The sequence below is a fragment of the Macaca mulatta genome, chromosome 1 (assembly GCF_049350105.2).
Source record: "Macaca mulatta isolate MMU2019108-1 chromosome 1, T2T-MMU8v2.0, whole genome shotgun sequence".
Taxonomy (NCBI): domain Eukaryota; kingdom Metazoa; phylum Chordata; class Mammalia; order Primates; family Cercopithecidae; genus Macaca; species Macaca mulatta.
Window position 1 is genome coordinate 145,772,829 of NC_133406.1, and position 26,454 is coordinate 145,799,282.

Below are 26,454 nucleotides of genomic sequence, written 5' to 3' on the forward strand. Positions count from 1 at the left end.
CAGTCATGGCTGAATTGAGTTGACTTTATTATCTCTAGAATGTAGTTATCCATTCAAATGCAAAACAGCCTTATTCTCTGAACTGTAGTAAAAGAGGATTCTAACTAGAGATGAAAAAGGTTCTTGGCACCTACTGGGCCACAAAACTACTTTTGCTTCCCACTGTGGAAGGGGGCACTGTTACCATCTAGGAAAAACAACCAGATGGCACGCCTACTCAGAAGTGGTTCCGCAAAGAAATTGAACAAGCATTCAGATGAGCAGCCTCAGCTCACTACCTAGCTAGTAATAAATTTTAAGTCCATTTTGTTCCTTTGCACCAAAGAAATTGAACATTGTCAATAAAATTCCAAGCATGAACTGTTTTATGTAACACCACATCCTAAGGAAGAATGCCTGAAACAAACCTTTGATAGCCTCATAAAAATGATAGCCATTTTGGAGAAATTATGGAAAACAGACCAGTGGTTGGTTTATTTGGTTGGTTTTGTTTGTTATTACTTTTCTTGTTGTTGTTGTTGCCATCAACGCAGATGCTGGAGAGGCTGAATCTTGCACTGTTGTAGTGTTTTGTTATACCAGAGAAAAGGGATGTGTTTGCAGCAGAGTCAACAAAAGAGAAACTGGCATGGGGGCACATCCTCAAGGAAGGGTGCTTCAACCATTATCTTGAATTCCTGTTCACATGGGTCTACCTGGAACAAAGAGCTTAGTGCATTACATGAGGAGGCAAAACAAGCTACAGCAGAAGGTGCCTATCCAGATATTTCCCTGCCAGGATTAATTATAGCATTATGTAATTTCTTGGCTTCATTATCTAAGGAATTTGAATTATTCCACTAAGGAAAATACTGGCAGGTTGAAAACAGGTCTGGGTACTAATGAGGAATCTGGCTGATCACAAGGAAGGGATTCATTATAGACGGGAATGAGGCTGAATTGCAATAATCAGAAAGCTTCCACACAGCAAATGTTAACCACTCCCTACTTTGCTACATCCCTCCGCATTGCTGAGACCTACCAGCCGCTACTAAAAATCAGCACTGTGATTGACACTGGAGCAGAAACCATACTACAGACTGTTGGCTGCTATCCAGAAACTGCTGCCCTCCAGTGGACCAAATTATACTTCATTACTTGACCAGTAATGTACCCCATAGAGCTAATTGTTAGTAAACCAAACTATCACCCATTCTTTGTTTTGTTTTGATTTTGTTGTTTTGTTTTGTGAGACAGAGTCTGGCTTTGTCGCCAGGCTGGAGTGCAGTGGTGAGATCTCGGCTCACTGCAGCCTCTCCCTCCCAGGTTCAAGCGATTCTTGTTCCTCAGCCTCCTGAGTTGCTGGGATTACAGGTGTGAGCCACCACGCCTGGCTAATTTTTGTATTTTTAGTAGAGATAGGGTTTTGTCATGTTGGCCAGGTTGGTCTCGAACTCCTGACTTCAAGTGATTCACCCACCTTGGCCTCCCAAAGTGCTGAGATTATAGGCGTGAGCCACCGTGCCCAGCCCTTTCATGCATTCTAAAGATATTTTTCCAATGTTAAATTATTAACTGAATTTGGTTTACATATAAGAAACTAATACTCATGAAATCCAAACACATTTTAGCTTAGTTACAGCTGATGGCTTATAATCTAAGGAACTGTCCCTTAAACAATTATCTCTATTCATCAAATGGTGAATAAACTCATTCCCAAATGCTCTTTTAATCTGTTCTATGATATGTGTATTTAATTGTGTGATTTACCTCCAATAGTTGCTTGGAAGGTTGATTACTGTTATGACATCGTCTGACTTTCGTTCAGATACTTAGAATGAATGCTTATGCTCTCCTTTCCCACAGCCCTTGCTTTTCAACTGTGATCTAGGTGATTCCAGCTTTGCCAGTCAGCACATTCCTTCTTCATGGCTGCAAAAATTGGTTTAGAGGTAGGCATGTGACCTAACCAAGCCTAAGAAGAGTGTATATCAAGGCTTTCTCTGGGAATGGCAGGATGCTCTTTCTTGATGAACATAATGAAGAGACGTAGCCACAAGAGCTGCTGGCAGCCGTCTTGAGACCACAAAGGGAGCCAGCTTTACGTGGAGCTGACATATTGGAGAGCAGTGCAGAGCAATGGTAAAAAGTGAAGTCTTTGCTTTTCATTCATTTGGCAAGACCTTCGAATTTCACATTTGTTTCACATGTGTTTGTAATCACTCTTTGAGACATGTTATAGAGGACTGCTTAAAAAAAAAAAAGAAAAAAGAAGTGAAGTCTTTGGTGACAGCACCAAGCTGCTAGATCAAGCCTTGCTCAAAGTGCAACCCATGGACTTCTCACTGGACATCACCTGACTAATTATTTAAGCGAGCTGAGTCAGTTTTTCTGTTCCTTGCAGTCAAAAGCACCCTACCATGCTGTATAAGCACTGACCATCGAATATAAACAGAAAGAGAAGGTGCCTAGAATGTGAATTTATAGTGTAAAATAACATTTCATTTTCATGCCTTTTCAGTTATTTAATGACTGCCCCCTAAAATTATCCCTTCATTCCAGCCGTATAAATTCTCCCGTATTATTTGATCATTCCTAGCAGAAGGTAAACATCCTGTATTATTTTCTATCTTATAAAAAACAAATTTCCTTTGATCCCTGGAATCCCTCATCTGGATTTCCTCCTTAACTTCCTATTCCCTCTTGGACACCATCTTCTTTCCAACTTCTAAATATTGGATTATCTTAGTGCTTGAACTAAGATAATTAGTTCTCATTCATTCTCTCATTCTCTATCAATAATCACTCTCTAGGTAATATATTCAAGTCCATGGCTCTATTATCAAGCTCTATCATGCCAGATGCCCATAATATCTAGATGCTGATGACTCCCAAATACATGTCACAGCTCCCAACCTCTTTTCCGAACTCCAGAGCTGCACTGTTGATCCAAATACGTACACAAACTCTCTCCTTGGATAGCTAACAGGCATCTTAATCTCAATACATGCAAAGAGAATCTTTAATTTCTCCCAAACCCAAAACTTGTTTCTCCCCCAGTCCTTCCCATTTTAAGAAACAGCCACCATTGGCTCAGGCCAAAACTTCTTGGTGTTATCATTGACTTCTCTTTCTTCTCCCATGCCACATTCAATCCATCAGCTAAGCCTGCTATCTCTACCTTTAAAATACACCCCATTTCCAAAGGCCACCTCCTCTGCTCTTTCCCTACTTCAAGCCACTCTCCTCTCTCACTGGATGACCGCAATAGCCTTCCAACTGGTCTCCTGTTCCCACAGTTACTCCCCTACAGTCTATTTTCCTCGCAACATCTAAGTAACTCTTTTACAAATGATAAATTATGTTTTAACGGGTATTGCTGTCAGCTCTCTATGCTCATAGGATTCTATGAGCAATTTTATAATGTGTCAGTTTGGCTAATCTGGAACTACGTTTCCCAGAGTCACGGTCCCTGTATGGTTCTAGATTATAGTTAACCAAAAGAGATATTTTCACAAGATTTGTACAGGAGAAGTGAAGCAGTAGCCATTTGGTCATCATGGTTAGAGGCGGCGAGAGACAAATGCAGGGACGCTCCCGGATTCTAGCTTACCGTGGCTCTCCCTGACTCTGTGACTAGCTGTTTCTAACTCATTTCTCATTCTGCTGACCAGTAGGGATCCCAGGCCCCGCACTGGATCTAGAGCAGTCTTCCACCAGCTCTCCTTCACCAGCTCTCTCTCTCTCTGGGAGTCCAAGGAGGAAATGACCGTATTCTTCTGTGGGGATCCACAAAGGCTTCAAAGAAGAGATCCTTCCTTCTACAGTCCCGCTGGCTTCCAGAGAAGAGCACCCAATGGGAGCATGAGGACCAAAAGGCTGCTCAGCGCCGGCCGGTGCACGCACCAGGAGCCTCCTGTCGAGCCCTTCACCGTTTAGCGCAACTTCCTACTCCAGAGCCACGAGACTTCATGACTTCCCATACACGAGGCCCCATAGTGGTACAAAGAGAAGTACAGAGTCCACGGGCACAGTAGCAGTATTTTTCTTCATTTCTGTAACACGTGATTTTTAAATTTAGGCTTCCTTTCCACCAGATGACAGAAACTATCCAAAGCTATTTGGTGACTCCCTCCGGATTACCTACCTTTCCACTGGAGTTGTGTTCAAGTGCACATCCCGTCACCACTGTAACTGCCCTCTAGATCCCTCCACTTCCCCTCTAACCTCTCCCTTCAGCTTGGGAAGTCTTTTTCAAGTCTGAGAGTGGCAGGCTGGGGCGGGGAAGCCTCTGTCCTACTCGTTGCCATGTTCTCTTTTAAATCTGTGGTCTATGCACTAGTCCTGCTGTTCACACTGTCCTGAACCGCAGGAGACTCCACTTTTCTCTGCTTTCAGCTGCCATATCCCTTCCAGAGACAGTGATCACAGAACTGCTGAGCTAACTAAATTGAAAAAGGGTCAAGGATCAAGACAGACCTGGGAAAAAAACATAGATGGATTTTTTTGTTTTTGAGACAGAGTCCCACTCTGTTGCCGAGACAGGAGTGCCGTGGAGGGATCTTCCGCCTCCCAGGTTCAAGCGACTCCCTGCCTCAGCCTCCTGAGTAGCTGGGACTACAGGAACACGCCACCGTGCTCGGCTTTTTTGTAAAAAAAAAAAAAAAAAAAAAAAAAAAAAGGGTTTCACCATGTTGGCCAGGCCGGTCTTGAACTCCTGACCTCAAATGATCCGCCAGCCTCGGCCTCCCAAAGTGCTGGAATTACGGGTGTGAACCACTAAGCATGGCCATACATGGATATTTCAAAGGACACCATTTCACCATTCCAACTAATGAAAGGATTTAAAAATCATTCACATTAAAGTGTCAGTGACATAATATTTTATCAACAGTCACATTCTTAAAATGAAAAAAAAAAGTAAGAGAGTAAAGGTAGAATTTTACTCATCAGCTGTTGTGAGGGGATTTGGTGGGAAGGTGGAGGAATCTTTTTTCTCCTAAATCCAGACACATGCTGGTTTGCCATTCTGTAGCAGACCCCTGTGCCTTTCTGACATGCCCCTCATCCTGCTACACTTTGCTCCATGCCTGGGGGCCCAATTTTCCATATTTATTTTTAATATTCTTTTTTTAAGCCACACTATTTCCTTTTAAAGAAAAGCTATCTGCATGGTGGCAAAGATTAAATCTTGTGTGCATATCTGATTCTCTGAAGAAATTTTGTTCATTTTCTTGAATGCATTCAAACCATTGCTTTATTCCATTTAGTTTAATCCGATGGTTCTCAAAGCAGCATTTGTGTCACCTGAGAACTTGGTAGCAATGTAAATTCTTGACCTTGACTGGAGACTTACCGAATTAGCAATCAATGTTTTAACAAGAAGCCCTTCAAGTGATTCTAATGCCCATTGAAGTTTGAGAACCACTGGCTTGACCTATTAATGACTGCAATCAGCAATATGTGTTGACTGTTTACTGCAGAGAGGCTGGAAATAGCCACAGACCCAAATGGTGCTTCCCAGGCCTTGGAGAAATCAGAATGCAACCTGCTCTGAAGCCAAAACAAATTAAGAATACATAGAGCATAGACAAGATTCTCCTCTGTAGACTGCACACTCCCTATAAAGTTTGTTATATATGAGCCTGTTAGGATTTTTCCAGTTGCAAGGAACAAAAACTCAAGACATTTAAGCAAAAATGGGAGACCTATTTTTTTCAGGTGAGCTCATTGGTCTAAGATCTTTAGCCCCTTTTCGCTTAAATCCTATGATTATACATTATTAAAGTATCAATAATTAATACTTTAAAATCACTGTATTTCTGGGTGAAATGAAAATTAATAATCCAGCAATTTTGAAACCAAGAAGCTGAAATTCATCTTGAATATATACAATTTAACAAATCTTAAAAATAGGGATCTAAAGGAGTTTTAAGAAAACATTTTTTGACATGACAATCTTCATCCAGCCTGATTTTCAAAAATCAACCAAAAAACTATGCTCCATTTGCAAAGCAATTTGTCTTCTCCAAGCATATTTCAGGCTGGAGAATAAGAGATGTAACAGACACTCAGAGGGGCAGGAAATGCTTTTTCCCTTGCATATATTAACGTCATTTGGGACGGGAAGCGTCCTTTACAACTACGATTGTGGCGCCATCTTGAGTTCCTGAGAAGGATAGACGACTGAAATGTTCACAGACTGGATTATAAAAGAACTGAAGGAATTGTAAACAAAATCCAAAAGACCCGTAAGTGATTAAGAATGAAGGAACATGAAACGGAAGCCTGAATAAATGAACCCAAAAAATACTCTGCAGATTTCTGCAACTCTACCTGTGATGGCCTCTCTAGTCCATAGCCAGAGCTCCCACCCCAGATCCTGCTACTTCAGCTGTGGTCTGGGACAACAGCTTTAGCGTCACTTGAAAACTAGTTAAAAATCGAGATTCTTGGGCCCAATCCCAGAGCTAATGAATGATGATCTGCATTTTCCAGGTAGTTTTTATGCACACTGAAGTCTAGGAAACTGCTCTCTATGCCTTCCTTCACAAAGAGGGTAGCGGCGGTGGGATGGAAAAAGGAGACAGGCACCCCACCAATGGACAGAACTGCACAGTCTTGAGAAGATGAAATGTATTAAACTTAAATATCAGCAAGTTATGAATCCAAGCCATAAGAAAAGGCAGAGCCGTGATCATATTAAAAATACTACACGTTTTTCAAAGACAATACTTTGAGGACCTCTGTCTTAATCCACAGCTTACTAAAGACCAAACGCTTTCTTGCCTGGATTCCACTGATCATGCTCCTTGCTTCTACCAACTCAGCAAGACTGTAATGTTTCCTGGATCTCACCAAGGAGCTTTCCTCTTCCTGGATTCCCACTGCATTCTCCCCACTTCCTTATTATACTCTTCTAACTCTTACTATTGTACAAAACGGTTGTCCACCCATTGTAGCCCCTTTTCTGGATTGTCATTTCCTTGGCAAGAACCATACTTAAGCATTTGAATTCACTTGTTTGTTCAGTAATTTATTCTAGTACTAAGCACCTACTACATGCCTGACACTATGGATTTGATTAAAATATGAAACATATAATCCCAACTTTTGTGGAGCTTACGTATTTGTAGAGTTGAAATGTCAATTGCAATAGAACATAAACATTATGTTAGGTAAAGTAGGGTGTTTTGGGGAACTTACCTGGAGCCACCTAACTTGGGTCTGGAAGGGTTACCTACAATCTCAGCTGAAGGACACAGAGTTAACCAGGCAAGGTGGGGGGAAGTACAAAGTGTTCCAGGAAGAGGGCATGCCAGCATCATTAAAACATAATCTTGGTCATAGATAATGCCAAAAATAAATGTGTTTGACAAAATTTGGAGTTTTGTATTGTCTCAAGCATTCCAGTCAGTCACTTGGCAAACTGGCTGGCTATTTAGAGTTGAGCCAGTTATCTTTTTGAGAGAGAGAGATGGCTTTCAAAGTATTGCCTATAACTATTTTTGTTTAGAATAACTGCTACTTTTGAAAAGCATTTTCAAACCCAGACCCCAGAGCTTGCTATTCCACTCTAAGAACTAGCAAAAAGAGCTTTACCTGAGTTAACAGAAATTTCAAAGAAATTAAACATCATGGAATTAAACTTGGAAGCTGAACCCTCTGTTAAGTCAGGAATGGTAAGTAACACTCTAAAAATTGGGGTTGTCTATTTTCCCTTATTATGTCAGTTTCTATGATTGAGCCTATGCTATTAGGTATATACAAATTAAGAAATGTTACACTGTTTGATTGACCTTTATCATTATGAAGTGTCCCTCTTTATTTCCAGAAATACTCACTGTCCTAAAGTCTAATTTGTCTGATATTAGAATATTTATCTAATAAAAGATTCATATCCAGAATATAGAATATCTGGAATAATAGAATATTATTTGAAAGAGGGCCCAGAGACTAAATAGGCACCTTAAAAAAAAGAGGACATCTAGATAGCCAATAAACATTAAATGAGTTCAACCTCATTAGTTATCAGGGAAATGCAAAATGAAACCACAATGATGGCTGAACATACATTAAGTAAAAATAAAAATTTTTTAAAAAGACTTGGGAATATCAAGTCTTTGCAAGGACTAGGAAGACCAGAATTCTTCCACGCTTATGGTGGCAGTGTAAAAACTGAACAACTTTGGCAGTGCCAAAGCTGAACACATTCCATTCCATAAATGCACACACATGTGCACCCAAAGACATGCATAAAAATATTTCTAGGAAGTGTTCCTAACAGGTCCAAACAGAAAACAACACAATGCCCATCAATGGGAAGAGGAATAAATAGCCTATTCACATACAGATGCTGCTGGTCTTACAATGGAGCTGCATCCCAATAAACTCACAGTAAGTCAAAAATACGTTAAGTCAAAAAATGCACTTGACGTCCAGGTAAACCCATCATAAAGCTGAAAACTTCTAAACTGAACCCTCTGTTAAGTCAGGGATGGTCTGCAATTAACCATTACACAGCAATAAAAGTGAAGGAACTATTTTGACACTTACCATGGATCAATCAGCCTCACAATACTGAGGGAAAGAAGTCATATACAAAAGGGTATCTAATATATATAAAGTCCAAAAACAGGCAAAACCAATTTATGTGATAGAAGTCAGGAGCTAATAATTGGAAGAGAACAAGAAGGAGCCTTTAGTGCTATAACAATGTTCTATTTCATTTGGTGTTTGGGTGTGGTTACGAATGTGTACGCTTTCTTAAAAATTCAGAGCCTAAATTTGTCGTTTTTGTACATATACTACAATAATATGTTTACACATTTAAAAAATGATTTAACTATATGAGGGGATGTGGCAAAAAAAAAAGGTGGTAGGGAATGTCTAAAATTGATAAACCAAGAAATAGCTATGAAGGCATATTGTTTAAAAAAATGAGATGCAATTACACCGACTAGAAGAGTTTAAAATCATTGTTCCTAAGGTTTGAAGGGGATTGCTTTTCAGTTGTTTTGGCACTTTCTTAAAGTGACATGCATATGCTATGTATATGGAAATGGTCAGAACATTCCAATTCTTCACAAAGGAAAAATCACTAACGTAGGTTTAAAAAAAAAAGAGACAGCTTCCTGCAGCTAACAATGTCAAAGTCCATCTGTTAGAAGAAAATTCATCCTGCTTCTCAGCACAAATTATGATTTTAAACACCAAGTTTAAAAGTTAAAACTTTACATAAGGTAATGACAGATGCTATCGTATCACCGGTTTTAAGCCAAATGTTAATCATTCAGAAAGGGGGGAAAGAGACAAATGCTAGATATATTTTATTCTATTAATGCAAAACAAACTACCATCGCTGTTTCATACTTCTCATTACATAAAAACTTGTTATGAGAACACAGTGATATGTCTTGGTATGCAGCATGGTGCTCATGGATGAAAGTTCTTATTCTTTGCTTTATTCTTCGGATTAAACTACCATTTCCCAGTGTAGTTTCTGGAAGGTGTTCATAGGAATTACGTAGAAAAAGATGTTCCGTGGTCAATCACGTTTTGGAACCAATGGATTTCTTTATTGTGGGTCTTCTAAGAACCACCATTACATAATGTGATTCTCCAGAAGGATCTTCCTCTGTGCCTCAAATGGTGAGGCACTATAATATTTGTTACATAAAAAAGAAAAGAATTAAGAAAAAAAGCCCAAATTGTTGTTTTGATGGCAAGAATCATAACAAAAGCAATTATAAGGCAGCTAGGAGAATACTTCTACGAGTAGGTTTAAGGTAATCCAGAAATCTGAACATCTGAAACTTCCCCATGCCTTAAAATATTTTCCAAGACGAATAGTATCTTTTAAAGTCTCCTGGATGTTTGGTAGCATTTGTCAGGTACACAGATTTTACTGAACTTTTCTAACAGAGAAATTCATTCAATTAAAAACCACACTTGACAAAACTTTAAAAAAGAGACACTGTGCTAAAAGCATTTTCTGAATTTATTTTTGTGTTTTTCAAGTCAAGACTAAACTATGTATGTTTTCAAGTCAAGGCTGAATTATAAATGAACTTCTCTCAGTATTTAGATACCAGAATAAAAAGAACAAGCAAAAGTTGTATAGGATATCTGAGTTTTGTTTTGTTTTTTTTTTTTTTTTTAAATCTGTACAGAAAATAAGTATACAAGTTTGCTAAACAGAAGTGGTAAAAACTGAATGTTATGTATTATGGAATTCAGTACATCAGTTTACTTCGGTAGCCAGTGATTGTTATAGTTAATTCTGCAAAAAAACAAAACCAGTTATGCAGAAACAAGAGTATAAAATGCCCCTTTCAGAAGCTCAGTTTGAGAAACTGATTTCATATCTAGCTTATTGATTATACTCAGTTTCAGTTCTCCCTGGGTAAATAATACATAAAGTCATTAATGATGTTTTGATGAACTGAAATCATCTTCTCTTAGGATCATTCAACATAATAACCCAAATATTAAAAAGTTATTCAAGATTCACAGAGATAAAACAGTGCCTCGGAAACATAATTCACCCATGTATATATAATAATTTTAGAACATACTTTTTAAACATAAAATCACAGTCAAAGACAGTGATAGCATTGCACACTCAGTGCATTACTTCATGTAGTGCCTTCCTATGGCTCATCTGGAGTTTAATACCAAATAACCACCACACTTCTAATAAATGGGCTTCTAACACACACAAATTTGTCTAATTCTTTAAAAAATCTAAAACTCCCATAAGACCTTGAGCCTGGCATGTTAAGGACTTTGTGTTTTAATATCCCAAACATTGGGAAGATTAGTGTGATACATGGTAACCCCTCCTTGTAAGCAAGACTGCACATATACTTTAAACAACTCAATACTGCAGACTGAGAGGGGTACATTTATCATTTAGTTAAGGAAAATCAAAATGGCTTTCCTGGAGTTAAATGCACCCAAGACACACACAAGGAATGAGTATTACTGTGGCAGCTAAAGAAATCTGCCACTGTGTAATAAATGCTGTTATGCAATGATGTTATACATTTAAATAATACATTATGATTTGTTTCCAACTACCATGGGGCACAGGAAAATGAAACTGAAGACTACCTGGCTGGAACAGGACAAATGATAACCTGGTTTTAAATAGGGTTCTTCATTGAAGGAAAAGATAGAGCCATAAAAGTCCAATTAGCTGACTTCAAATGGTTTACATCCCAGGATGAATCAGGTTACAGTGATTGAAGCCCAATTTAATTTAGGCAGGTTTTTAACCACAAGAATAAGGACATTCTTAGTACATATTAATAATTAAACCAACATATACACAATTAGCAATATCCTATATAATACTAAATGTTTTAACAACTTGTTCTCCATTATTCTATATCTAGTTAATTTGTTGCTTTGTTTTTTTTTAAAAAACCAAGCTCAACTTTATTTTACAATGTACTTTGCATTTCTAAGTGTATTCTGTAATTATTTCATTGAAGCAGGTATAGTTCTCCAGATTTCTCTAAGAGCCAAACTCAACTGTATCTTCTGTTATCTGTTTGAATTCATAGTTGCCTCTGCCATCCATATGCAGGTAGTACTATGGGAAAGAAGGGGGAAAAAAGTCAGTAACTAAGTGAATACAGTACTGTCCTTTATGAAAAGTAAAATACAGACTTCCTCATTATTTTAAGGGAGCTAAATCTATAAGCATCCCACAAATTAGAATGCTTCCTTAACTCCATGACCAAGAATCTCAGCTACCAGTAGGTTAAACTGTGCTAAATGCAGGACTGTTCCATATGTCAGTCATTGCTTCCTGTAGCCTGATTTCCTAATCAGCTCGGAATCTCTAGCTTAAGGCTTTTTATTTGTTTTTAATTTAGTAGAGGGGAAAAAGAGCTATAAAAAGTGCCTATATATCCTAACCTCTGAAGACACAACAGCAGTTACAAAGCCTTCTGTTTTTATTTAGTGGCTTATTTGCAGAAAGCTTTCTGAGTTTCCATTTTCTGTATTACTATTTCTTAGCTATCCTGGCCCCTCTCATTCTAGTTGTGTTCCCCTCCTTCACATGATCACTGGCCTGATGATTATTTTGCTACTTGTCTATACCTCCAAAAGAAGAGGAAAGTGAAACCCAGATGCTCTCAATTCCTCTCAATGTCCTATGGCTATAATATTTATGAACTTCTGAGAAAACACAAAGGCTTGGCTATATTTTAAAGGGCTTTCATTTCTAGTTATTCAATTTCTTGTTCAGCTCATGAAAAACTGACAAATTATAATATGCAATAAAATAATAAAAGCTATCTTTAAAAGTCATACAGTTATATACAATTTCATTGAATTTTATTAAGTACTTTCATATAGGCTACCTGTCTAATTTTCATGGTAAGCTAAGAGATAGGCAGGTAAGGATCAATAACTTCATTATACAAAGGAAGTAATTGAGGCTAGAAACACTGGTGCCTGAACCCAGGCTCTCCAACTTCAAATCCTATGCTCTTCATTTTATCACTTGTAGACTATCATCTACATCCTAAAGCTCTTGAAGGTAAAGATTGTAATTAATTTGCATCCCTTATGACACTTAGCTCAGTATCTGGCAAAAAAAACGGTCCTTAATCAGGTTATATGTTTTGTGTAGCAAGATACCCTTACCATTATTCCAATTTTTCTCAAACCCTTGCTTTTACCTAAAATTTCTATATCATTTAGGAAGAAAAAAAGGAAAAAGGAAGGAAAGAAGAGAAGAAAGGAAAGAGGGAAGGGGGAAAGACAGAAAGGAAAGAAGAAAAGAAAGGAAGAAAGGAAGGGAGGGAGGGAGGAGGAAAGAAAATAAAGAGAATTAAACTGGGTTTACTTCCAGGTTTTGAGCATTTTACATTAAGAGTTGAAAAGAACTGCCATAGTGAGAATGGCACTACTGAAGCAACAGAACAAGTAACACACGTGCACCAATGTAAGCCTCACTTGAATATCTTTGTAAATTATAGTCACTACCTAATGAATCCTATTTACTACAGTGCATTGATAAACATAGCTGACATTACTCAATCTTCCCCCTTGTAGTCCTGACCTCTATTAAAAATGCCCCTAAATTTTTTGCCATCTAATTCTTCTTAAGACTTTTTCTCCTCTGTCACTTCTGGATAAGAAAAGTTTACTTCACCATATTTGTGATAAGACTATGCAAAGTTTAGTCAGTTACTATTAACAGATAAGAGTCACTTGTAAAACTGGAGAAAAAATGTTACACCATTGCTTTCAAAACCGACAACTACAATATTTAAGAAAATCCTATTTTATAAAACAAATAAAACCGCCTTTTCTCCTTAAGACATATGTTTAAGGGAATACAAGCCATACAATTTAAAACCATATTCACCAGAATTCTTATTTTAAAGAAAATAAAATTTCGCTGTACCATTCAATGAAAGAAATACAAACCTCATGATGTTTCCAAAGAGATTTCCTATGAGACACAGTGAAGAGAGTGATGCCAACCTAATACAAAGAAAATGATTTAGGTTTAATCAATAACAGAGTCACAAATTAAACTAGTCCATGTACTTTAAGCTGTTAAGAGGACTGTCTTCAGTGATTAAAGTTAAAAAGCAGTGTCAATGAGAAAAAAATTACAACTGATGCCAAATGTTTATAGCAATGGAAAACACTGGCCATCAACCACATAATAAAAACTACCAGGTACTGGCATTAAGTGTATTATTCTGTTTTGGGCAAAAAACATATCTCCTAGCATGTCTCCTATTTTATTGTGAAAAATATATGAGAGGAATATGAGAAGGATAAAAATAGCCAAAGGTCAAAATCAGGAAAAATTAAATCAGTATAGCATTGTTGACAGTCAACTTGCTTCTCAAATACAGGGTCATAATCCCCTACCATAAACTATTGTTTTGGAATGTGTCTTGGAATTCAGATTTTGAAAATGTATTATTTAACACCCCCAGAGAGTTCTGAGACAGAATTTTGTAATTAAACACATAAATGTTTCAGCAGCAACACATATGGACACTGATATTAAGTGAGACAAATAGAGTTTAAATATCTTTTGTTAGCTTAGGCAAAGTTTTACCCAGTGAACTTGCTACAAAATTATGAAAAATGTTTTGAATTTAAGCACTTTCTGGATTTCAGATTGTGAATACGTATTTATAGATCTGTACTTCAGATTTTCAAAAACAAAACAAAACAGAACAAAAACATTAATAGGTAACAGCTGTAGTTGCTCTAGATCAGTGGTTCTCAACCAAGGCGGGGAGGTTGGTGATATCTGTCCCTTGGGGGGACATTTGGCAATGACTGGAGGCATTTTTATTGTCACAACTGGAAGTACTACTGGCATCTAATGGGTAGAGGCCCAGGATGCTTTCTAAACATCCTCCAGTGCACAGCAACCCCCAGCCCTGCCCAACTAGGAATTACCAGTCAAAAGGTCAATAGTGCCAAGACCAAGAAACCCCACTCTGGGTCACTGTTCCTCCAAGTGGATCACTCAAGGCTGGCAAATGCATGCTTAGGGCATCTGGGAAATTTTTACCATGGTTTCTTAATTTCATTTTCATTTTGATAATAATTTTTAAAAGATCATTATAAGTATATTCTGGGTCATTTTTACCATGAGATTGAAGTTCCTAAGTTTGTATTTACACCTCTGATTGCCAAAGTGATAAAACATAAAACTTCAAATGTGTTTGCCTGCACTTTAAAAAGGAACTTAAATTGGTTAGGAATTGCATAATAAAATAAACATATTATCAGTATTAATAAAACATATATTTCAACCATACCACACTTTTCTGATTTTTCAAAGCTCATTTCAGGTATTATTTCTCTGTTCATGATTCTACAATAGTTGGATTAGATATCTACTTAATGCACACATTCTTTATATGAGGATATAAAAAATATATGGAGTATATGTCAAAATAAAAAGCAAAATGCAAAATAATAAAATTTGAACCTCAGATTCTATCTTTCCTTAGTTAAATCCCAAACCACTGGTTTAGTTTCATCTAAATGGTATCATAGGTCTCTTTAATGTTGCAAGTTTGAAACTGTATTTGTTTTGTCTGTATTTAATGTGTAACTTTATATTAATTTTGTAGCTGTAAAAGAGCTCTAGGCTTAAGGAGTTCACACCTCATTTCATGTTTATACATGTTTAAGTGCTATCACAGTAATTTAAATTATCAATGAGGCCCCATATGAATTTTCTTTTAAATGGAACTGATGTTTTACAGAATTTATACAGTCTTCTGTGGGGATTTCAAGCCTATACCTAGGGCATAAGAGGAAACCACGTGGTCAAAATTACCAGCAAAGAGCCGCTATGTTATTGAATTAAGTGCAGACTACATGGTTTTATGTATATGAGAATACCATAAACATCTCTAATACCTATGAAATTTGAAAACCAACATGAACAAATGTATAATTATATATTACCAAGGCAAATTCAGAATAGAAAATAAATCATTAACAAGATAAAATCAGTAGTTAAAATCTTTCTACAAAGAATACCAAATTTATTCTTTTATCATCACACTAGTGCTTCTTAAACTTTAATGTGCATTTGAATCATCTTAGAATTTTGTTAAAATGCAGATTCTGGTTTAGCAGGGCTTAATAGTAGGAATTCATACTATATATACTCAATATGACCTTTATTATTTATTGAGAACTCCCAAAGAACGAATACAAAATGTTAAAAATCCTCATCTACCTCATTTACTTATATAGAAACTATAAAATGGCTAGGATATACTACATTTGTTCCAAAATTTAACCACAGTATAGATGTTGGTAACAATTTCTCAAAGAAAGAAAAAAAAAGAAAGAAAATTGATACTACTGAATAATTACTTAAAGAATGGAACCAATAAAGACAGCCTCAGACTTGGCTACTAAAAGCAGCTTTGGTAAAATAGTGCTCAGGCTAGAAAATAAAACGAATAAATTAAAAATTGCCAAATAATTATTGTTGAGTCTTATTCATTTAAAAAAAACCCTAATTTTAGATAAAGTTAATGGAATAAATTAAGAAAAGCGCAATTTATTAACTCTGAGTATAAGTAATGAGGTAAAGGGGAATAGATTTAAATATGTTGTTTTATATCTCATTAATATATTAATACTAATATATTAATGCTAATATATTGAGATATAAAACAACATATTTAATATTAATGCGATATAAAACAACATATTTAAATCTATTTCTATATATAAAGAGATTATATACAGAATTGTATTTATAATTATTTTTCTTTTACTCATATGTTTTAAATCTTTATTAAAACAAGAAATCTTTGGGTAGAAATTGTGTTACTTTTTGACTTGGAATCTTCTCTTTGGACAGATTTGGACACAGTTTACACTAGGAAAGAGGCCATGGCTTCTCAAACTGAGCACCTGCACACTTACCTTTCGACAATGACTGTAAATGTAGCCTTCCACGTCGACACTAACTGCACTTGTGCATTCGTCCAAAATGGCAAACTGGGGTTTATGATAAAATAATCTTGCCATCTGAAGCATAAAAAAAAAATTTTTGTGTAAAACACAGGCAGAGACCTAAAATTAATAAGCCGAAACAAACAAGTTAAATATGCATTTGCAGTCTTGTAAATCAAAAGTATAAAAATTATTCTAATTCAAAATATCTACTTCCCAGAAATAGAAACAATATAAACATAACTGTTTTCACTGTCATCCTGAACAAAGGGAAAAATGTACTTCATGGGAAATATTAATTGCTCGGAGTAAAACACAAAACTTAAGACTGATGAGAGAGGGAGTTTCAAACTAGTATTAAAGAAAGCTCACTAAACAAATAAGATTACAGAATACATATTTTAACCAAATCTCAGAATTCAGACTAGATGACTCTGATGCAAAAAGGTCTCTATTTTAAATATTTTATTGCTTAAGTAATGGTACCAATTACTATTCTCACCAATAATTTTTTATTGTACCTGTTTTATATCCCCATTGTCAGTTCTGGTTGTGCTCATTTTTTTAAGCCTTTGCTAATTTTATAAATGAAAATTAATATCAAAATTATAGCATACATTTCTTTGACTATCAGGAATGATGAACATTTTCCCACATTTTTGTTCCCATGTATTTTCTGGGGACCGTTTATTCTGATCTTTTGTGTAACAGATATTCCAATTTTTGTCATCTGCCCCCTGAAAAGATCTCCATGTTTAAGACCAGTGGGGCAGTCTTCTATCCTTAATTTATCTTCTCTGCAACATTCTCCTTAGAAGACCACTCCATCCTTCTTGAGAAAGTGATAGTAAAACCATGCACATAAGTTTCCTCCTACTTCTGAGGATCCTTTTTCAGTTTCTTTTCTAGCACTTTCTCCTCCACTTGACCATTAAATACAGGAGCTCCTTAGGGCTAATTTCTAGGTCTCCTTCTCTTTTTCCTGTATTCTATCTCTCAGTGATCTCATCCAATCTTCTGATTTCAAATAGTATTTACATTCTATAAACTTGCAATATGCATCTCTCACTCATACTTCTCTATTTCCAGATATATAAAAATTTCGGCCAGGCACAGTGGCTCATGCCTATAATCCCAGCACTTTGTGAGGCTGTGGCAGGAGCATTGCTAGAGATCAGGAGTTTGAAACCAGCCCAGGCAACACAGGGAAACCACATCTCCACTTAAAAAAAAAAAAAAAAAAAAAAAATTAGCCAAGCATGATGGTGTTCACCTGTGGTTCCAACTACTCAGGAGGCTAAGACAGGAGGGCTTGAGCCCAGTAGGTCAAGGCTGTAGTGAGCTATGATCAGGCCACTGCACTCCAGCATGGCTGAAACAGCAAGATGCTATCTCAAAAAACAAAAATTTAAAATTTGACACATTTAAAAAATTAAAAATAAAAATTCCTATTCGAGTTTTTACTTGGGTATCTCACAAGACTCTCAAATGTTAAAAGTCTAAAACTCAAATGTAATTTCTAGATTTTCCCTCTAAAATCCATTCCCTTCCCTAATCTTGAACACTTCAGCAAATAAACTATCAAACAGTTGTTCCAGCTAGAAAGCCAGGAGTCCTCCCTGGTCTGGTCCTTCCCTTTTCCTCTTCCCTTTCACTCTCCCACCACTATTTTTAAAAAGAACTAAAAAGTCCATTCAAGTAAGAAATGTGAAGTTTCAAGTTCACTCCCTTTTCCTCATCTCCACAAACATGCCCTTGGCCCAGAGCATACTCATCTCCTGTCTGGATAGACTACAAGTAAGCTCCTACCACTTCTGCTGCTCCTCTCCAGTCCACTCTCCATATAACCAGAGAACATCTTTCACACATGTCAATCAGGGAACTTCACTCTCTGGCTTAAAACCTTTCAACAACTTCCCATTTCACTTAAAATTCAAACTCCTTACCATGGTCTACAAGACCTGCACGATCTTATTCCTATTTACTCTAACCTCAACATTCTAGCCAACACCACCTCCTCTCAACTGCTAGGAACAAGGTGCCTTATGCCTTAGAGGCTTAAGCACACGTCATTCTTTTCGTATGTCTTAAATGCCTTACTCTGCTCCTTAGAGCTTTCAAATTTCTGCTTATAATGTCATATTCTCAGGCAATCCTACCCTCATCCCTAACCACAATCCAAGTGGGTCCTTTCTGTAACACCTCTGAAGCACTTCATATATTGTGAATTGTATATTTGTCTTTGTCTACCTGCCTAAGCTGTAAGATTTACAAAAGCTGGGGCAGAACATGGTGGTTCATGCCTATAATCCCAGCACTTTGCGGGGCTGAGGAGGGCAGATCACTTGAGGCTAGGAGTTCGAGACTAGCCTGGCCAACATGGTGAAACCTTGTATCTACTAAAAATACAAAAATGAGCCAGTCATGGTGGCGCATGCCTGTAGTCCCAGCTACCCGGAAGGCTGAGGAACAAGAATCGCTTGTACCTGAGAGGTGGAGGTTGCAGTGAGCCAAGCTTGTGCAACTGCACTCCAGCCTGGGTAACACTCAGCCTGGGTGAGACTCTGTCTCAAAAAAAAAAAAAATGCAGAAAAGCAGAGACTGTTTTAATCACTACTACGTACTGAATACTTATATATGGGTAGCATTCAAATATCTAATAAATGAATGACTAAAATAGCTTTCCACCTATTTGCATGAGGTGAGGAAGGGGAGGCAGCAAGTATAGACTATGAAGAAGTTCAACTGTGCAGAAAATGAAAGGTACAGACCACAGGGAAGCTTTGGCTAAGGCTGAGTTTGCTTTTTAGATCAAAGAGACCTGAAAAATGTCTTTCTGCAAGAGAAGGACTAGAAGAGGTTAAATGTAGGTGGGGGCTGAGGGAGGGGACATAACCGAAGGAAAAGGATGTGATAAAGTCAGAAGACAGAGGGTCTATAAACATAGATGGAGATATTAGCCTTTCTCAAGAAAGATGACATATCTTCCACAGACAGTGGAAGTAGGAAGGTCAGGACAGAGCAGCACACACTTAATTAAGAGGAATGGTTATCTGAGGGCATTCCACCAATGTCTCTCCTCTCTGCTCCCAAAAGACTCTGTGCATACCTCCCTCCTCACACTTAGTACATGACATGGACATTTTCTCATCACATGTCTCTCTCTCCCACTATGTTGTCAACTACTTAATGCCACAATACAAGAAAGTTGTAAAGCAGGAGTGTCCAATTTTTTTGGTTTCCCTGGGCCACATTAGAAGAATTGTCTTGGGTCACCCATAAAATACACTAACACTAACGATATCTGATGAGCTTAAAAAAAAAATCATGGCTGGGTGCAGTGGCTCATGAGGTCTGGAGATCGAGACCATCCTGGCTAACACAGTGAAACCCTGTCTCTACTAAAAATACAAAAAATACAAAAAAATTAGCCGGGCGTGGTGGCGGGCGCCTGTAGTCCCAGCTACTCGGGCGGCTGAGGTAGGAGAATGGCGTGAACCCGGGAGGCGGAGCTTGCAGTGAGCCAAGATCACGCCACTGCACTCCAGCCTGGGCAACAGAGCAAGACTCCGCTTCAAAAAAAAAAAAAAAAAAAATTCACGCCCACAAAAAATTCTCATAATATTTTAAGAAAGTTTATGAATTTGTGTTAGCTTGCATTCAAAGCTGTCCTGGGCTGCATGCATCCGTGAGCTGCAGGTTGGGCAAGTTTGTTGTAAAGTGAATAAGCATATGCACACTGGAGCCATACTGCTTGCAAAGCCCCCACCATCAGCTTTAACATTTACTAGCTGTCTTTGCTTGGCCAGTTACTGAACTGTACAGAAGTTCAATCTCCTCTGTAAAATGGGGCATTTCGGCCAGGCGCAGTGGCTCACACGTAAAATCCCAGCATGTTGGGAGGTCGAGGCAGGCGGATCATTTGAAGTCAGGAACTTGAGACCAGCCTGGCCAACATGGTGAAACCCCGTCTCTACTAAAAAAAAATACAAAAATTAGCCAGGTGTGGTGGTGCTTGCCTGTAATCCCAGCTACTTGGGAGGCTGAGGCAGGAGAATCTCTTGAACCTGGGAGGCGGAGGTTATGGTGAGCTGAGATCGTGCCACTGTACTCCAGCCTGGGTGACAGAATGAGACTCTGTCTCAAAGAAAAAAAACAAAAACAAAACAGGAGGGGTGGCATTCCCAGTTCTTACCTCACAGGACTGCTGTGACGATGAAATGAGATCACCTGTGTAAGGTGCCTGACATACTGTCTGTCATCTATTCAGCACTCAATAAAAATTAGCTGTCATTGAACTGAAATAATAGCCTATCTTCTTTGAGAAGTAGAAGGCAAGTTATTCTGCCAAGTGCGGTGGGTTAAGTAATGGGGTAGAAAACCCAAAATTGGTAGTTTTAAAATGATTGTCATGAAAAATGAGAGGAGGATAAAAATAAGTAAAATGATTGCTAAGCCATGCTGTGAGCCCATCTGATGTTTTTTAGCTGTGCTCAGAAGAGTGGTTAGAGAAGTGCCAAGGCAAAGAACTGCCAAGGCAAATAATTGGGTTGGGATTTAGGTAATAGGATGACACAAAGTGTGGGAAAGGAAGTTAAGGGGAAGGGATGAACTGTTCATTCCTTAAGAAATACATCTTATCTCCTATAGGCCATGCCCTGGATTATGAAGTCTGTACTGGACAGTAAAGGAGGCAGAGACAGAAAAGGACTGATCAGTTGTAAGAAAAGGGAAGGATCAATATTCTAGAGATCTCAGGGAATTTGAGAAAGGGGCATAGTTGCTTAAGGTTAAAAAAAAAAAAGATTTACAAAAATGGATTTAAGAAAACACTAAAAATTTTATAACAGTGGTATCTCTGGTAAAGGGGTTTGGCCCAATTTATACTTAAATAAATATTCCACTTTTCTATCATATATACTTTTTCATAATTCAAAATAAGAAAACTCATTAGAAATTCATAAGAAAACTCATAAGAAAATTCATAAGAAACTCATAAGAAAACTCATAATTCAAAATTAGAAAACTCAAAATAAGAAAACTAAATAGAAGAGCAAGAAAAAATGGAGTGGAAAAGGTAACTTTTGGTCAGAAACACAAGATACCCCAAATTGTGACATTAGCTTGAGCAACCCTGGCTGACTCACTGTTCTAAGTGGCTAGGCCTTTTAGGTCTGTTCTTCCTAAAAATTATAATACCTATTTCCCCCCCAACTTTCTACTTTGGTAATTTTCAATCCTACCAAAAAACTGAAAGGACAGTAAAATGAACACACATATACACTCTTGACCTAATTTCACCAATGTTAATATTTGTAGCGTTAGCCTTCTCCTTTCCCCACTCTGAAACAAAACAACAGGCTCTCTTTCCCACATCACATTCAATTCTCCAGACATTGGCTTACACAGAACACACCCTGCCAATGGCTTAGCCATGCTCCAATTATATATGCAGCAGTGTCACAGGTGACCTTTCCCCATTTCCCAAACACTTGTGTTGGATCATCTGTTTTTTGGTTTTTTTGTTGTTTTTTTTTCCTTTTGAGACGGAGTCTTGCTGTGTTTGCCCAGGCTAGACTGCAGTGGCGTGATCTCAGCTCACTGCAACCTATGTCTCCTGGGTTGAAGCGATTCTCCTGCCTCAGCCCCCCACTGCTCTGGGCATGCCTTTGAATTCCTAATCTTCAAATAAAAATTATCCCCTCTGTATTTTTATACCACACACACAGAGTTCCTCGGTTTAAGTACATTCATTATTCATTCTCTCAGTTTCCATCGTGTTCATTTCTGAACCATATGCTTCCATTTTCTCTGAAGACATAGCACAGAAATTTAAAGTTGTTTTGCAGTTCTTGATTTGCAGTTATTTCTACAGTCATCTTCTAAATTGACTCTAGAAATGCCTAATCATTTCAAATTTTCACTTCTTCAGCCTAATTTCCATTTTGAATATAGCTATTATCTCTCCCATTTATGATTCATTCTTCACACTAGATTCATCTCACATCACAGCACTAGCCAGGCAAGTCACACTATTAAGTTAATATTAACCTCATGTAGAGTGGGTATGATTTTGGGAAAAATAAGCTGCAAAATCAGGGACTTGGAGGTAACAAAAAGATAGAATATAACCTGAATATAATGGGTCAGAAGTTCTGCCATAAGCCAATTTCTTTCGCTTTCTTTCCTTAGCTATAGTTTTCTCTAATCTCCACGAGGCTAATACTCTGCAGCGGGAGAGGAGAATCTCTTGCTTGGATCTATTCAAACTATGGAATATATCGTTAAAAAAAATGACTCTTCATGAAGTTGCCCCTCTTGACAAGGTAGCCAAACTACCGCTTTTAAAATTTTTATTTATTTATTTATTTTTAGAGAGAGGATGTCCCTCTATTGCCCAGCCTGGAGTGCCATGGTGTGTGATCACAGCCCACTGCAGCCTCAAACTCCTGGACTCAAGCAATCTTTCCACATCCCAGTAGCTAGGACTATAGGCATGTGCCACTACACCCAGAAAATTTTAAAATTTTTTTGTAGAGAAAGGGTCTTGCTTTGTTGCCCAGGCTGGTCTCATTCTTCTGTGTAGTGTTTAGTGCATATTTTTGGTTTGGGACAAGTTTAGTCATCCTAACAATTAAAGTAGTTTCTTTCAAATGCTTGTTTATATTAGGAAAACTTAAAAATTCTAAGTAACTTTAAGTAGTGGATACCGAACCTTGAAACAAAAACATACATATAGTAGAGGAAAAGGGCAAGAACAGAATAAAGATAAAATCTGAATGGATCATTTCTAATACCTTCAGCTATTTCAGAAGAAAAGTCTGAGTGAGACAAAAGAGATGTCTATAGGGAAGAGACATGAGAAGAAATTTCATAACCCAGCCAGGATTACCTTATATCCCAGGACTAATGAGTTACAGAGTTTCTCTGAACTTTTAGAAAAATGGATTACTGGTATATAGTTGGATCTGCAGCTTTTCCTTTCATAGGTACTGGCAGGATTATTTATGAATTTTTCAGAATTCCAAATTTACATGCAAGTTAAAGATTTTCAAGCACTTTTATGATAATTTAAACTAATCCATACTGAAACAGCTGCTGAATAAAAAAAATATAAGATGAAACTTTGTATCCTGATTAATCAAAATGCTGGAACCAGTTGCATTCTTGTGCAATTTCTTCAGAGTATACTTACTGCCATTCTTTGCTTTTCTCCACCACTCAGTACATCCATCCAATCCTGAACGCTGTCCCAGCCTCCTTCACGTTCAAGGATATGACCCAACTGGACGTTGTCTAAGTATTCCTTCAGTACCTTTCAGCAAAATGATTAAAGGGAAATCAAACTTAATATAAGCCAACATTCTAAATCTTGGTTTATTTTTTAAACTGGAATCACTGTAATTCTATTATCTGTACCACTTAAAAGATACATTTCAAAAAAGAATGTGGCACAAGGTAGCCCTGAATCTTTCAACTCCTAGCTACACTAAACTTGACAAAATATGTCTAGTAGCTTAAAAAGAATAACACTATTGTACATAATAAAAGGATGATGGCAATGAGAAAACAAATAGTGCAAAGGTTAAGATTAACCTCTTTTTAAGCCAAGGGATTATCATCTTACCTCAGCTTAGAAAATCATAATTAATGGCTTTGGAAGGCATTACAGATTAAGATAAACTACCTGGCATTTAAAATACTTAATTGATTAAAATAAACAATCTGAAATGGAGTATTTTCAGTGGATCTAGGATATAAACGTTTCCTTACTAAGTCAGATATTCCCTTCCTTTTCTGATCTTCTCGTCCATCTGGATATATCACTTGGTCTCGAAGTGTTCCAAGGGTCATGTAAGGTCTCTGACAGTAGTAGAGCAAAAGTCATTAGAAGAAACATTAAAAAATAAATAAACAAAAGGATCTTTAAATCAAAGATAACTCAAGCTAGGTCTTACTTGAGGAACATAAAATAACTTTCCTCTCTCGGGTTTAGTTAGACGTCCTCCAAAAAGAGGCCATAACTATTAAAAAAAGAGAGAAGGGAGAAGAACAATTGTAAAATTTGCAAAGTGGTAGACAGTATGGCAAAATAAGACTGCAAAATTTTGAGGCCAACTTGTACTTACTTCACCAAGAACACGGAAAAGAGAACTCTTTCCGCAGCCATTAGGACCACAAATTAGAACATTAGCCCCAGATTGAACCTGAAAAAAAAAAAAAATCAGTCTGTGAAGTAATTAAATCAAATTAACATACACTCAATGAACATTTCCTTAGACTCAAGTATTAATAGCTCCTGGCTAATTATAAGCCTTCTATTTGTCTGTAAATGTAGCATTAGGTAGAGCAGTAAAGAGGTATTGTAAAGGGACCTTTTACTTTGTTTACTTCCAATTCTTACCATTACTTTTTTTTTCACTTAAAAAATTATTATTGCTGGGTACGGTGGCTCACAGGAGGATCGCTTGAAACTGGGAGTTTGAGACTAACCTGGGAGATGAAGTGAGACCCTCATCTCCACAAAAAATAAAAATAAAAAATTAGGCAGGTGTGGTGATGCACACCTGTAGTCCCAGCTACTCGGGAGGCTGAGGTGGGAGGATTGCTTGAGTCCAGCAGTTCAAGGATGCAGTGAGCTATGATGTCACCTAGGCTGACAGAACAAGACCACATCTATATACATGTATGTATAAATAAATAAATAAATTGACTGATATCAACTTAAGATAGAAGAACTAAAGTTTAAAAAACTGAGAATTCTTGAAAACAATAAATACATGTGTATATACAGTCTCTCTTAAAAAAATGAAAACATACTCTATGGACTGTTCTACAACTTGCTTTTACTATTTAACAATATATCACAGACATTCTTCCAGGTCAGTATATTCAGATTCCCCTATTCCTTTCCTTTAATGCCTCAAGCATCTTCCTATCGGGGGAACCCGCCCCTGATAATTCAATGTTGTTTCACGTAGGTTCTTTTCTATTTCCCTAAGTGTTGGCCGGTCTGAGAAATAAAGGGAAAGAGTACAAAAGAGAGAAATTTTAAAGCTGGGTATCTGGGGGAGACATCACATGTCGGCAGGTTCCATGATGCCCCCCCAAGCCACAAAACCAGCAAATTTTTATTAGTGATTTTCAAAAGGGGAGGGAGTGTATGACTAGGGTGTGGCTCACAGAGATCACATGCTTCACAAGGTAATAAAGTATCACAAGGCAAATGGAGGCAGGGCGAGATCACAGGAGCTGGGCAAAATTAAAATTGCTAATGAAGTTTCAGCACGAATTGTCATTGATAACATCTTATCAGGAGACAGGGTTTGAGAGCAGACGACCGGTCTGACCAAAATTTATTAGGCGGGAATTTCCTCATCCTAATAAGCCCGGGAGCACTACGGGAGACCAGGGCTTATTTCATCCCTTATCTACAACCGTAAAAGACAGACATTCCCAGAGCGGCCATTTCAGAGACCTCCCCCTAGGAACGCATTCTCTTTCTCAGGGCTGTTCCTTGCTGAGAAAAAGAATTCAGCGACATTTCTCCTACTCGCTTTCGAAAGAAGAGAAATATGACTCTGTTCCGCCCGGCACTCAGGCAGCCTGACCTAATGGTTATCTCCCTTGTTCCCTGAACATCATGGTTATCCCGTTCTTTTTTCAAGGTCCCCAGATTTCATCTTGTTTAAACAATTTGTGCAGTTAACGCAATCATCACAGGGTCCTGCGGCGACACCTCAGTTTACAAAGATGATGGGGTTGAGATTAAAGACAGGTATAGGAAATCACAAGAGTATTGATTGGGGAAGTGATAAATGTCCATGAAATCTTCACAATTTATGTTCTTCTGCCATGGCTTTAGCCGATCCCTCTGTTCGAGGTCCCTGACTTCCCACAACATCTTCCATAGTAAGGATATACTATAACTTATTTAAACACTCCCCTTTGGCTAAATATTTAGGTCTGCATTTTGTTTTGCTCCTCTAGATA

The 26,454-nt window shown here is 37.6% G+C and overlaps 1 protein-coding gene across 3 annotated transcripts in view; it reads right to left on the reverse strand.

Moving 5' to 3' along the window:
* Positions 1-9,961: 9,961 nt before the first annotated feature.
* The window catches only part of ABCD3 (ATP binding cassette subfamily D member 3), a 100,759-nt gene continuing 84,266 nt past the window's right edge, over positions 9,962-26,454 (reverse strand). For all 3 annotated transcript variants that reach the window (XM_015145391.3, XM_015145401.3, XM_015145406.3), the window contains exons 17-23: positions 24,591-24,668; positions 24,420-24,485; positions 24,235-24,324; positions 23,657-23,776; positions 16,432-16,536; positions 13,432-13,488; positions 9,962-11,578 (exon numbers count right to left, since the gene is read on the reverse strand). In XM_015145391.3, coding sequence (XP_015000877.1) covers positions 11,501-11,578; positions 13,432-13,488; positions 16,432-16,536; positions 23,657-23,776; positions 24,235-24,324; positions 24,420-24,485; positions 24,591-24,668 — 594 coding nt within the window. In that variant the 3' untranslated portion in view covers positions 9,962-11,500. The remainder of the gene's footprint in view (positions 11,579-13,431; positions 13,489-16,431; positions 16,537-23,656; positions 23,777-24,234; positions 24,325-24,419; positions 24,486-24,590; positions 24,669-26,454) is intronic.